Here is a 12731-nt window from a genome sequence, read left to right as displayed (position 1 = left end):
CTGGCAGAAGGGAAGGAGGGAAGGAAAGAAAAGAAGATAAAGAGTTAAATAAAATTATAATTATCTGGGGGTTTTGTATAGCGTCAACCAGGCCAATTTGGAATTAAGTTTTCCAGACTTAGTTTCTCTGTATGGTTCTGGACTAGGGTTACAGCATGAGAAATTAGCCTGATATTTGAGAGGCAGAAGTTAAGCAACAGCCATTCCACTCTGAAGGTCATCTTTGGATAGAGCTGGTGAGGCACAGTGCAGGAGTGGAGGGTTCAGAAGATAGACCTTTTACCAGAGGCTTGAGGAGTACATTCACATGGGGAGTTTCAGCATCCTCTGCGACGGCTCATTCTCTGCAGGGCAGGAACGACAATGGGAACTGTTGCCATTGAACTGGGTTCTCTGAATTCACTCGGGGACCAAAGGACCTCAGGGTGGCAGAGTCCAAGTAGCAGCACTTAATTGCCAGAGACAATGGGGGTTCTTGTAATGGATATTAGAGCTGAAACAGTAATCAGAATGATTTGACTGAAGAGAATATTGTTACTGGGCTAATTGATCATGGAGTCTCTAAAACCGAAGTAGATGGATAGCCGACTAAAGTGTTATATGATTTGTATAAGCAGAAGAGATTTAGGTCAAGTGAATAGAAGTCTGACTTGAATTATTGTAAAAGAAGTTCATTGTTCATCAACAATTCCTAAACTTGAACAGTTTATAGACCCAGAGCAGCACGAATGGATGGGAGACTGGATTCTTTTGAGGAAGCACCTGCTACACAATCAAAAGCATGTATTGTAAATCTTCCCCTAGACTTCTCCAAGAAGACTTGAAGTCATTTACCAGGATTTAGATATAGAGAGTTTACAGAACTAGAAACAGAGATAAAAACATAGATACAGGTATAGGTGTATTATTATATTTTTTGTTTTCTCTATTTTACTATTTTTTCATATTTCCAAGAAAATTTCTATTCCAATTCCATGGTATCTTATTATAGATTTCAAATAACATGGAAGGTTTCCCAATTTGTTTTACAGAACAGCAAAACTGTTTCTTAAAGTGGATAAACAGAGACAAATGTGTGACCAATGTCATTTGTAAATTTAGATTCTGAAGCTCATAAACTTTCTAGTAAAAGGAACAACATTTTTAAATAACAAGAAGAAAAGTAAAGTCTTCAAGTTATCTAAAGAGAACAGTAAGACAAAGATGTTATACACTATATTTCACTGAGCCTCAGCCTGGCCCTCGCTACACAGGTGTATTACTTTTTAATAAAATGAGATCTTGCCATACATGCTGTTCATCTGATTCTTTTCCCACATAAAACACATCTCTTTCTAGTCATTAAGTGCTTCTTTATGCTGTAATTTTTTTTATGGCTGAATACCATGCCAGTGTATGGATATACTTTTTTCCATTCTGCATAGCTATTTTATGTTTCTTCAGGAATTCTTTATAGTGGTCATTTGAACACATCTTTTTCCTCCTAGTAGATTATTTCCAAACCATAGTTTCAAATATTTTTAACTAGGTTGCTCTAACATTTTAACTAATATAAATGATGCTGCAATGAAAAGTTTATACCAAACTGCTTTAAAAAGTGTGTGATTATTTCATTTTTCCATTACTTTTCCATTCTGCATAGCTATTTTATGTTTCTTCGGGAATTCTTTATAGTGGTCATTTGAACACATCTTTTTCCTCCTAGTAGATTATTTCCAAACCATAGTTTCAAATATTTTTAAACTAGGTTGCTCTAACATTTTAACTAATATAAATGATGCTGCAATGAAAAGTTTATACCAAACTGCTTTAAAAAGTGTGTGATTATTTCATAAGTATAAATTCTAAGAAGTAGGTTAAAATATATGCCCACTTCTGAGGTTAATAGTGCATGGTGCCTTTCGAGAGGATGTGTTGACCTCGTGGTGCGTGAGAGTCCAGGTTCTTCCACAGCTTCACTAACCTTGAAAAGCATAAATGTTAAAAATCTTTACTGATTTGCCAAGCAGGATGATTATTATACTGGAGGTGGTAGAACCACCATAATTTCAAATTTATTGAAGTAAAATCAAGTTTGAAGGATTTTATGTATTTAAGCCCCCAGAATTAGAAAAGACACATCCCAGGATAAGGCAGAACTTTAAGCAAAGAGTTGCCAGGAACCCTGTAGGAATATTCGAGAACATTACCGCTGTCTTCAGCCATGTGAAGGACAGATTGCACAGAAGGAATTCGGTTAAGATTTTTATTATTCCAGAGAAAAATTAGAATGTATCAGTAAAAGAAATAGGAAGGGATATTTCAACTCACTCTCACAAATAGGTGTTTCATTATCCCAAATGGCAGTATTGCCTGAGATGATGCATGTGGCAGACGAGGAACCAATGAGTCGGTATCTAGAGGCAAAAAATAAGGAATATTAGGTTCCAAAGACGCAGGTCAACTATCCAGTTAAATTACTACTTCCAGAGATTACACTGTTACAGAATTCAGAGGGACATTTTCCACTTGTCAAAGAACTATCTATCACCTTCCCAAATTTCACATTCTTGGGACTTTGTTATTTTCTCTTCCATGCCTTCTCAGTTGGGTGGGCTTTCTCTTCTTTATTACCTTATGATATATTTTTATATAAATCAAAGATGAATTACAGTTTTTCCTATACATTTCATTTTCTTAAAAGACAACACAAGCTTCTTGAGTTCAGGGAAGTTGTCATATATATACATATGTATATGTGTATGTAGTCCTGTTGTATGTATTTCTATGCCTTGTAAGTATTAATGTATAGCTGCACAGATGGACTTTTATCAGTAAGATTCATTAAAGTAGGCCATTCACAGTGGTTCATGCCTGTAATCCCAGTGTGTTGGGGGGCTGAGGCAGGAGGATTGCTTGAGCTCAGGAGTTCGATAGAAGCGTGGGCAACATAGTGTGACCCTGTCTCTACAAAAAATTTATTAAAAAGCCAGGCATGGTGGCACATTCCTGTAGTCCTCGCTACTCAGGAGGCTGAGGCAGGAAGATTGCTTGAGCTGGGGAGGTTGAGGCTGTAGTGAGTGTTGATCATGCCACTACACTCCAGCCTGGGCAACAAAGCAAGACCTTGTCAGTAAGAAAGAAAAAGAGAGAGAGAGAGAGAGAGGGAGAGAGAAAGAGAGAGAAAGAGTGAGAGAGAGAGAGAAAAAGAGTGAGAGAGAGAGAGAAAGAAAGAAAGAAAGAAAGAAGAAAGAAAATGATTCGTAACTAGAACCAAAGGCAATCCAAGCTGATCAAAAAGAATTGAACACTTAATTGATACTTAAAATGTTAAAGTTAGCAATTCTCAATTAGTATATCTCAAACTGTTCAAAGTGTGCCATAAATTTGGAAGAATTTATAACATTTATTTTACTTCACCTGAGGCTCTCTGTTGTAATAGATGGTTGGGCCAAACTAGTCATAGTGAGGGTAGGGTCAAACTTGATAGTACTATACATGAAGGAATGAAGCAACGTAAAATAACAGTCATGGTTATTGGTATAGCTGAGAACTTTGTTTTATAAATATGTAGGAAAACCTGGTGGCATAAAGCTTTATTCAAACAACAAAACAGTGCCAAATGGAGATCAAATGAATAGTGAGAAAACAGTGGGTCCTTTTGAAGACACTTAACACATTGTTACATTATAGTAGCTATTATGTTGTAATTATTAATGACTTCAATATCATTTTGGTTATTTATTATTATTATTATTATTATTTTTTTTTTTTTGAGATAGAGTTTCACTCTTGTTGCCCAGGCTGGAGTGCAATGGTGTGATCTCGGCTCACTGCAATCTCCACCCCCTAGGTTCAAGTGATTCTCCTGCCTCGTCTCTCAAGTAGCTGGGATTACAGGTGCATGCCATCACACCCGGCTAATTTTTGTATTTTTAGTAAAGACGGGGTTTCATCCTGTTGACCAGGGTGGTCTTGAACTCCTGACCTCAGGTGATTCGCCCACCTCAGTCTCCCAAAGTGCTGGGATTACAGTCAGGAGCCATTGAACCTGGACTTATTTTGTTTTTATAAATTAATTAATTTTTTTTATTATACTTTAAGTTCTGGGGTACATGTGCAGAATGTGCAGTTTTATTACATAGGTATACACGTGCCATGGCGGTTTGCTGTACCCATCAACCTGTCACCTACGTTAGGTATTTCTCCTAATGCTATCCCTCCCCAAGCCCCCCACATACCAACAGGCCCCAGTGTGTGAGGTTCCCCTCCCTGTGTCCATGCGTTCACATTGTTCAATTCCTACTTCTCATTTTGTTTTTTAATGCCTTCTAGTATACCACCCAAAATGAAAGCATTCTCAATTGCGCTGCCAACACACATGCACACAAATAAAGAACAAATGAAGTGAAGAAGGGCTGCAATCCTATATGTGCGCCTCCTTCTGTCTATTTGTCTTAGGAACAAGACATCCTGGAGACTCCTCTGGATTTTGACCTCACTGAGGTTATTTCTCCAAGTGTTCTTTTTGATTTTCTAATCACGGGGGTTGGGATAGGAATGGTGAAGCAAGTCCAAACTTAAGTTGGCATTTTTTTCCCTCCATACTATTGTTCAGTGTTGTAGTACTGAACATTTTAAATATGAGTCAAAAGATAACTTTATGTTCGCTGATCAAGGGGAACAGATAGAAGAATATTTTAATTTATGAAGCTTGTGTCCCAAAGTAGATTAAGTAATTGAACAAATAATGGTTTGAACTTTTCTCATTCAGAATGCTTATGAGGAAGTAAGGGAGAGAGATAAAATCCATGCTACTTATTTTAAGGAGAGCCAGGGGTTCTCATGTCCATTTGAACAGATTGAAGTCTTCACATCCTACCCTATCTTTTTGGATCTCCCGGGGAAGAGAGAGTTGTGGATTCACAAAGTTAAGCCATGGTTCAGGAAAAGCCATGATCATTTCATTATCAGAAACCACACACAGCATGTGGGTAAACATGTCTAGACTTTTGGGAGTCTCCTCCCCAGAGCCCAAAGAGGGACAGTGAAGCCTGGGATATTAGTCCCATTTCCATTTTCCTTCTTAATCTATGTGCCTTGAACCAGGCGGATGGGTTACGAAAAAATGAGGATAAAAAACAAATCCTGTGAATTATTTAGGTTAGCACATGGTTAACCTTAAATAATGAGATTCAGAAAATATATTTAAGGATAGTTTATTTGAGCACAAAGCTTAAAGGTAGTCACATGGAAGACACCAACTCCAAATGAATGGGGTCAGCACTCCAAAGTGGAGGACGTAAGGTATCACTGATATAGGCAGAGACAGAGAAATTTTAGCAGGATTGTATTTTCCATATGGGACCATGCATAGTTACAGCACTTTGATTTGTTACAGATTGCTACATTCCAAGGAAGATTACTTTATTGCTCCTTGAAAAGGGATAGTGATGTGAGTGGGTCTTATCTCTAGCGCAATTTGGTTTTAACTATTTATAGGAAAAAAAGGCAGAAGTTACAGCTGCCTGCTGCATGGCTCAGGCTGCATAGCCACACTCTTCTTATGACTCAGAATAATTTAAAGTTCCCCCAGCTATAAGTTTGAATTGTTTTAAGTTAGAATTATTTAATTTCACAATATACAATTCTTTGGTAGGAATCCCATTCCCTTGGAAATTTAGTAGTAACTTAAAAAAAAAACTTTTTATTTTGAGATAATCAGATTCACATGCAGTTGTAGGGAATAGTCCGGAGAGATCCCAGGTACACTTTACTCAATTTCCCTCTAATAATAACATTTTGTAAAACAATAGTGCAACATCAAACTCAAGATATTGAGACAGGTACGATCCACCAGTTTTGTTCAAATTTCCTGTTTTACCTGTACCCATTTGTGTGCGTGTCTGTTTATGCACATGTGCTTGTGTATTTACTTTTATGTAGTTTTAAAAAAATAGACTTTGTGTTTTAGCACAGTTTTTGGTTCACAGCAATAATGAACAGAAGATACAGAGATTTCCTATATACTCCCTGCTCCTACACATGGATAGCCTCCCCTATTATAAACAGCCTTCACCAGGGTGGTACATAATTTTGCAACTGATGAACTTACACTGACACATCATGGTCACCCCAAGTCCATAGTTTATATTAGGGTATACTCTTGGTATTGCACATCATATGATTTTGGATAAATTTATTATGACATGTACCTACTGTGATGGCATCATACAGAGTAGTTTCACTACCCTCAAAAATCTGTGCTCTGCTTATTCATCCCCTTCTTCCCTAACCCCTGGCAACTGCTGATCTTTTTACGTCTCCATAGTTTTGCGTTTTCCAGAATGGTGTATAGTTGGAATCATATACTACATAGGCTTTTCAGATTGGCTTCTTTCCCTTAGTAATAGTGAAAAAAGGTTCATTATTTAAGGTTCCTCTATGTCTCTTCATGGCTTGATAGCTCATTTCTTTTTGGTATTGAATAATATTCTATTGTATGGATGTACCACAGCTTATCCATTACCTTGCTAAAGTACATCTTGATTGCTTCCAAGTTTTGGCAATTATGAATAAAGCTGTTACAAACATCTGCGTGCAGATTTTTTTGTGTGTGAAGCTGAGATTTCAATTCCTTTAGATAAATAAATACCAAGGAGGATAACTGCTGGATAATATGGTAAGAGTATGTTTATTTTTATAAAAAACTGTCAAAACGTCTTTCAAAGTCATGGTACCATTTTGCATTCCTACCAGCAATGCATGAGAATTATGTTCCCCTCACCCCCGAAATATATGGACGTCTTAATCCCCAGTTCCTATTAATGTGACCTTATTTGGAAACACGGTCTTTGGAAAGGCAATCAAGTTAAGATGAAGTCATTAGTGTGGGCCCCAATCCAATATGAGTGGTGTCCTTATTGAAAGAGGGAATTCTGGGCTGGGTACAGTGGCTCATGCCTGTAATCCCAGCACTTTGGGAGGCCGAGGCGGGTGGATCACGAGATCGGGAGATTGAGACCATCTTGGCGAACACGGTGAAATTCTGTTTCTACTAAAAAAAAAAAAAAAAAAAAAGAACTTTGGACACAGAGGGAAGACAGCCGTTTGAGGACAGCAGAGACAGAAACTAGAGTTCTGCTGCTACACGCCAAGGCCTGGGGCTTCAGAAACTGGAAGAAGCAAAGAGGGATCCATTCCTACAGGTTTTTTGGAGGGAGCATGGCTCTGGCTCTGCCAACACCTTGATTTTGCACTTCCAGCCTCCAGAACAGAACTGCAAAAACTTCATTTGTATTAAGCCACCTGTTTTGGAGTACTCTCTTACAGCAACCCTAGCAAACTATTTGTGCTATTACCATTACGATTTCTCTCACACAGCTGCTCAATTGCCTTCCTTTTCCTCCAGCAATGTCTACTTTGGGTTAAGGCTGTTTGTGTGCTTTGAGTATACTCTTCCCCCATTTTCTTCCTTCTCACCCAATGAATGCCACACTTTTCATATATGCACAGCCTTGGTTTCCAGCAAGGATACAGATGATTTTCCCCCTGATTTTGTCATACCTTTGTTCATTTCAGTCAGGAGCTAAACACCTGTGTTGAAGCCTTTAAAGAGCAGATGGTAATAGCTTAGTTGTCCTTTCTGAGATGTGACTAGAAGGTAGTATGGCTGTGCTAGAACTCTTGAACCAAGAGATGTTGCTGCCAACTCACCCTTCATTACAAGAATAATTAATTTGGGATCCGAACTGGATGTCTTTGATCACATGCACCATGCCATTCACAGGATCTTTAGGATTATGACATGATTTACCTACAGGAAAGAAACAGAATTTTGGAGCCAAGTAGAGCAAACTGCATTTTTTTTCAGTACATAAGGTCTCAACCTGCCTGTAGCTTACTGAGGAACACTCGCAGTTCTGATGGTTCCACAGATTTTGCTACCTTGAGGAAACTCACCAGACTGCCTCAGGATCAGCTCCCTTTCAAAAACAAACTTCCCTTTCAGATCTGTTTCATTCCCATATTATGCCCCCAGAAAAATGTAAACTTTGTTATTATCTGTAATTCAATTCAATTGGTATAATCCAAAGATCTCAAAGCCCAAAATTGTCACATCTTTGAGTTATTTAATCCACTTCTTTTTCTTGTCCCAAGTCATTCATTACTTAATTTTAGTCATGAAAATGGGAGACCCCCAGTGAATCGGGATTTTCCCTCAATCATGTCCTGCAATGACTGTTTCTCATGAAATAAACTTGTAATGAAGGCGCCAGGAACTGAAAGCAGTAACAAGGTATGATCTACAAGAATAATTCTTGTATGTATTGCACCTTGGCGAACTAATTGTCATATGCAACTCAGTTACAAAATCTGAACAAATTGAATCAGATCTTACAGATACTTGACTAACAGAGGGGTTCCCACTCCAGAGTTACTTACGTGTACACTTGTCCTTAGCACTTGTCCAGACTGAGTTTTTTAGGCAGATGATAGAAAATGGTTTTCCATGATAACCAGGGAGGCATTCATACTTCAGATGTGTTCCAACGGGAAACTCAGATGCATCAGTTAGGTTGGTAGGCCTGGCAAATGGAAGCTGTTCTGGGGCATTGCATTGATCTGGGGATCAAGATCACAACAGCATCTAAGTTAATGGAGAAATGACTTTTTTTTTTTTTGGTGACAGAGTATACCTCTGTCACCCAGACTGGAGTGCAGTGGTGCCATCCTCTGCCTCACAGGTTCAAGCAATACTCCCTGCCTCAGCCTCCCAAGTAGATGGGATTACAGGCACCTGCGACCACATCTGGCCAATTTTTGAATTTTTAGTAGAAATGAGGTTTTACCGTGTTGGCCAGGCTGGTCTCAAACTCCTGACCTCAGGTGATCTGCCCACCTCTGCCTCCCAAAGTCCTGGGATTACAGGTGTGAGCCACCATGCCCTGTTGAAATTCCCACTCTACTTCCTCTTTCTCTCCAATATACTGCATAGATGTGATCAAAAAAGAAAAAGAATACTTCAATAATAGCCAAGGGAGCTGAGTGTGGTGGCTCATGTCTGTAATGTCAGCACTTTGGGAGACCAAGGTGGGTGGGTCACTTGAGGTCAGGAATTCAAGACCAGTTTGGCCAAGATGGTGAAACCCCGTCTCTACTAAACGTACAAAAACTTAGCAGAGCATGGTGGCATGTGCCTGTAGTCCAAGCTACTTGGGAGACTGAGGCAGGAGAATCATTTGAACCCAGGAGGCGGAAGTTGCAGTAGAGCCAAGATTGTGCCACTGCACTCCAGCCTGGGTGACAGAGCAAGACTCCATCTTAACAATAATAATAGTAACAATAATAGCAAAGAGATTGATTCCTTTAGAACTTTGGTCCCCAACCTTTTTGGCACCTAAGACTCATTTTGTGGAAGACAATTTTTCCTGGAATGGAGGGTGCAGGGGAATGGTTTTGAGATGGAACTGTTTCACCCAGATCATCAGGCATTAGGTTCTCACAGGGAGCATGCAACCTAGATCCCTCGTATGCACAGTTCACAATAGGGGTTCTGCTCCTATGAGAATCTAATGCTGCCACTGATCTGACAGGAGGTGGAGCTCAGGCAGTAATGCTTGGCTGCTCACCTCCTACCGTTCTGCCCAGTTCCTAACGGGCCACCGGACAGTACCGGTTCATGCCCCAGGGGTTGAGGACACCTGTTTTAAAAGATGCCTTAGAAATGGGCTTAAAAAAAAATCAGCACCCATCCATTAAAAAAGTCTCTGCTAGTTTGAAGACAACTAAACTATATATCATCTTTCACTAAACGGGAAGCTGCAATTCACAGCTTCTAATCTTAGTTAATCAGTAAGTGCCTGTGGTGTAGCTTCGTCTCTCCCATTCTCATTTATCATACTTTCTTGTGACAAGCTACACTCATGCATTCTACCATCCACCTTCATGCTCAGTGGGCACTCAGATTCAGTGGGAGTACACATCTCCTCTTTGGCCCTCGGTAGCAGTCACCAGTGTTGGAAGTCTGTTGCCAAGTCAATCCTGAGCACAAAGAGTGAACAAAGCTCAACAACTAAAGCTATACTTTACCATAAAGAAGCGTGTATTTTCTCATAGATATTTCAAATTAAATACTAGACTCAGCTAGGCCCCTTAAGGCCTTGTAGATTTAACTAAAAGCAACAAAAATCACAGTTAGAGTCAAACAATATGTAATCAAGAAGATACATATGTTGAAAAGAATAGCATTTTACTATAGTTTTGGAAATCTCTTGTTTGTTTTGTTTTGTTTTCATTTCTGCTCCTTCCCACACCTTCCACTAATAAATTCAAATTCTGAAGGATAGATTGAGGCCAGAGGTCAATTTTATTAGACTTAAAAGAACCAACTTTTGACTTTGTATAAGGATGCCCTTGTCTATGCTTCCTGCTTCATCTCATGCCACTTGGTCCCCTCACCAAGGTGTGGCCCTTTCCCCTTTTTCAGTTTCCTGAAGACACACATTTTTCCCCTATGACATTCCTCTGTATGACACGCTTTTATCTTTGCTCTGACTTCAGTTCTTCCTCCAGGTGTCTGCTAAAATGGCACTTTCTTATCGAAGCCTTCCCTGGCCTGTCTATGTCCATACCACCCTGAACACACCCAATCTAGTCTGATGCCTTCCCTGACCCTCTCAGGCATTTGGAATCTAAACTACTTCCCTCTACCCCACCCTATAATAATTCCCAGTCGGATCCTTTCCTTTTCCTTTCATATCAGTAATTGTTTGTTATTGCAATTTGTGCTTTTTAACTTTGTGTGCTTTTAGAAGGATCTATTTATCTCAAAAGATATTAGATGTGTATAATTTGAGGGCAAATGATGATGTATCTTTTGTACCTCTAAATTAATATCTAGCCCTTGTGCTTAACACTCAGTTATAAGCACTCAGTGCATATTTGTTGCAATGAACAAATAATTGAAGAATTACTTATAAAAAAAATGAAGAGTCCAAGCTATGTCCCCAGAATCTCTGATTTAGTGGGTCTGGGTTAGAGCCCAGGAGTTTATATTTTAAAAAAGTTTCACAGCCAGGCCGGGCGCGGTGGCTCAAGCCTGTAATCCCAGCACTTTGGGAGGCCGAGGCGGGCGGATCACAAGGTCAGGAGATCGAGACCACAGTGAAACCCCGTCTCTACTAAAAATACAAAAAATTAGCCGGGCGCGGTGGCGGGCGCCTGTAGTCCCAGCTACTCAGGAGGCTGAGGCAGGAGAATGGCGGGAACCCGGGAGGCGGAGCTTGCAGTGAGCCGAGATCGCGCCACTGCACTCCAGCCTGGGCAACAGCGTGAGACTCCGTCTCAAAAAAAAAAAAAAAAAAAAAGTTTCACAGCCAATTTTGGTAGATAACAGCACTTTGAGAACACTTTGAGTATATATAAAAAAACATGAATAAAACATTTCCTGTGATTTTCAATGTTATGCATTCACCTTTCCTGTATTTGATACGTGGTATGAAATACAATTTTGATATGTGTCTTATACATTGATGCCAGACAAAGGAAGAGATTCCAAGTGGGGCTCCTAGCACCAAAAGCTGTATTGAGAGGGGTAAATATTACAGCAAAACTTGCAATGAGAGGTTAGAACTAGATCAACACAACAAAGCAAATATAATGAACCATTCTTGGAAAGAAAGAAGTTCCTTCCACTTAATTACCTAATATTCCTACCTCCATAGTAGTGTAGGCATAGTATAGGTAATAATATAAAGTAAAGTTGTATAATAGCTCAAAAAAGGAATATATGAGCCTTCAACAAAGAAAGCTTGATATAGTTTCCTTTCCCTCATTTATTACTAATCCCTCAATTTGTGGCTAGTTCATATGATAAATATATTAATATAAACTCCATAAACTCAAGATCTACCATAAGTTTAAAAAGTTTTTATAGCTTTATTAAGATATATTACATACAATGATTGATGAGTATTTAAAGAGTACAGTTTGATTACTTATATATATGCCCTGCGAAACCATCACCAAATGAAGACAACAAACATTTCCATCATACTCTTCACCCCTACACAGTTCCCTCATGTCCTTCTGTAATACATCCAAACATCCACTTCCTTCTCTTGGCAATCTTCGACCTATTTTCTCTTACTACAGATTGATTCGACTTTCTAAAATTTCATGTAACCCGAATCACTTCATTTATGTCCTATCGTATAAAGGAAATCATTCAGATTTTTTTTTTTTTTTATGTTTTAGCCTTTACACAGCATAATTAGAGTTCTATCTCAGTTGCTGCACATATACAAATTGTTTCCTTTTGTTGCTGGGCAATATTCAATTGTATAAATATATCTTAATTTAGTTTATCCATTCACTTGTTGAGGGACATTTGGATTGTTTCCACTTGTTGACTATTACAAACAAAACTGCTGTGAAAATTCATGTACAAGTCTTTGTGTGGACATATGATTTCATTTCTCTTGGGTAAAAACCTAACCGTAAAATGCTGAGTAACACGACAGTGTGTGTGTCTAAGGTTTGAAGAAACGGTTGAACTATGTTCTAAAGTTAATGTTGTAATTTTACCTGCCAAGTAGCAATATATTATAATTCCAGTTACTCCACTTTATTGCCAAAACTTGGCTTGGTCGATCTTTTTAATGTTAGCCATTCTAGTGGGCATATATTGTTATCTCCTTTCATTTATTTTCTTGTATGACTCAGCCCAATTTCACGCACTCCTGGTTCAG

At 38.9% G+C, this 12731-nt stretch overlaps 1 protein-coding gene across 3 annotated transcripts in view; it reads right to left on the bottom strand.

The window, feature by feature from the left end:
• The window catches only part of CR1L (complement C3b/C4b receptor 1 like), a 99579-nt gene that overhangs the window by 48136 nt on the left and 38712 nt on the right, over positions 1-12731 (bottom strand). For all 3 annotated transcript variants that reach the window (XM_045366987.3, XM_065532078.2, XM_065532082.2), the window contains exons 2-4: positions 8425-8604; positions 7696-7795; positions 2311-2396 (exon numbers count right to left, since the gene is read on the bottom strand). In XM_045366987.3, coding sequence (XP_045222922.2) covers positions 2311-2396; positions 7696-7795; positions 8425-8604 — 366 coding nt within the window. The remainder of the gene's footprint in view (positions 1-2310; positions 2397-7695; positions 7796-8424; positions 8605-12731) is intronic.

Source organism: Macaca fascicularis, chromosome 1, assembly GCF_037993035.2.
Source record: "Macaca fascicularis isolate 582-1 chromosome 1, T2T-MFA8v1.1".
Lineage (NCBI taxonomy): Eukaryota > Metazoa > Chordata > Mammalia > Primates > Cercopithecidae > Macaca > Macaca fascicularis.
Note: the sequence above shows the minus strand (reverse complement) of the source record. Positions and strands in the feature narration are given on the sequence as shown.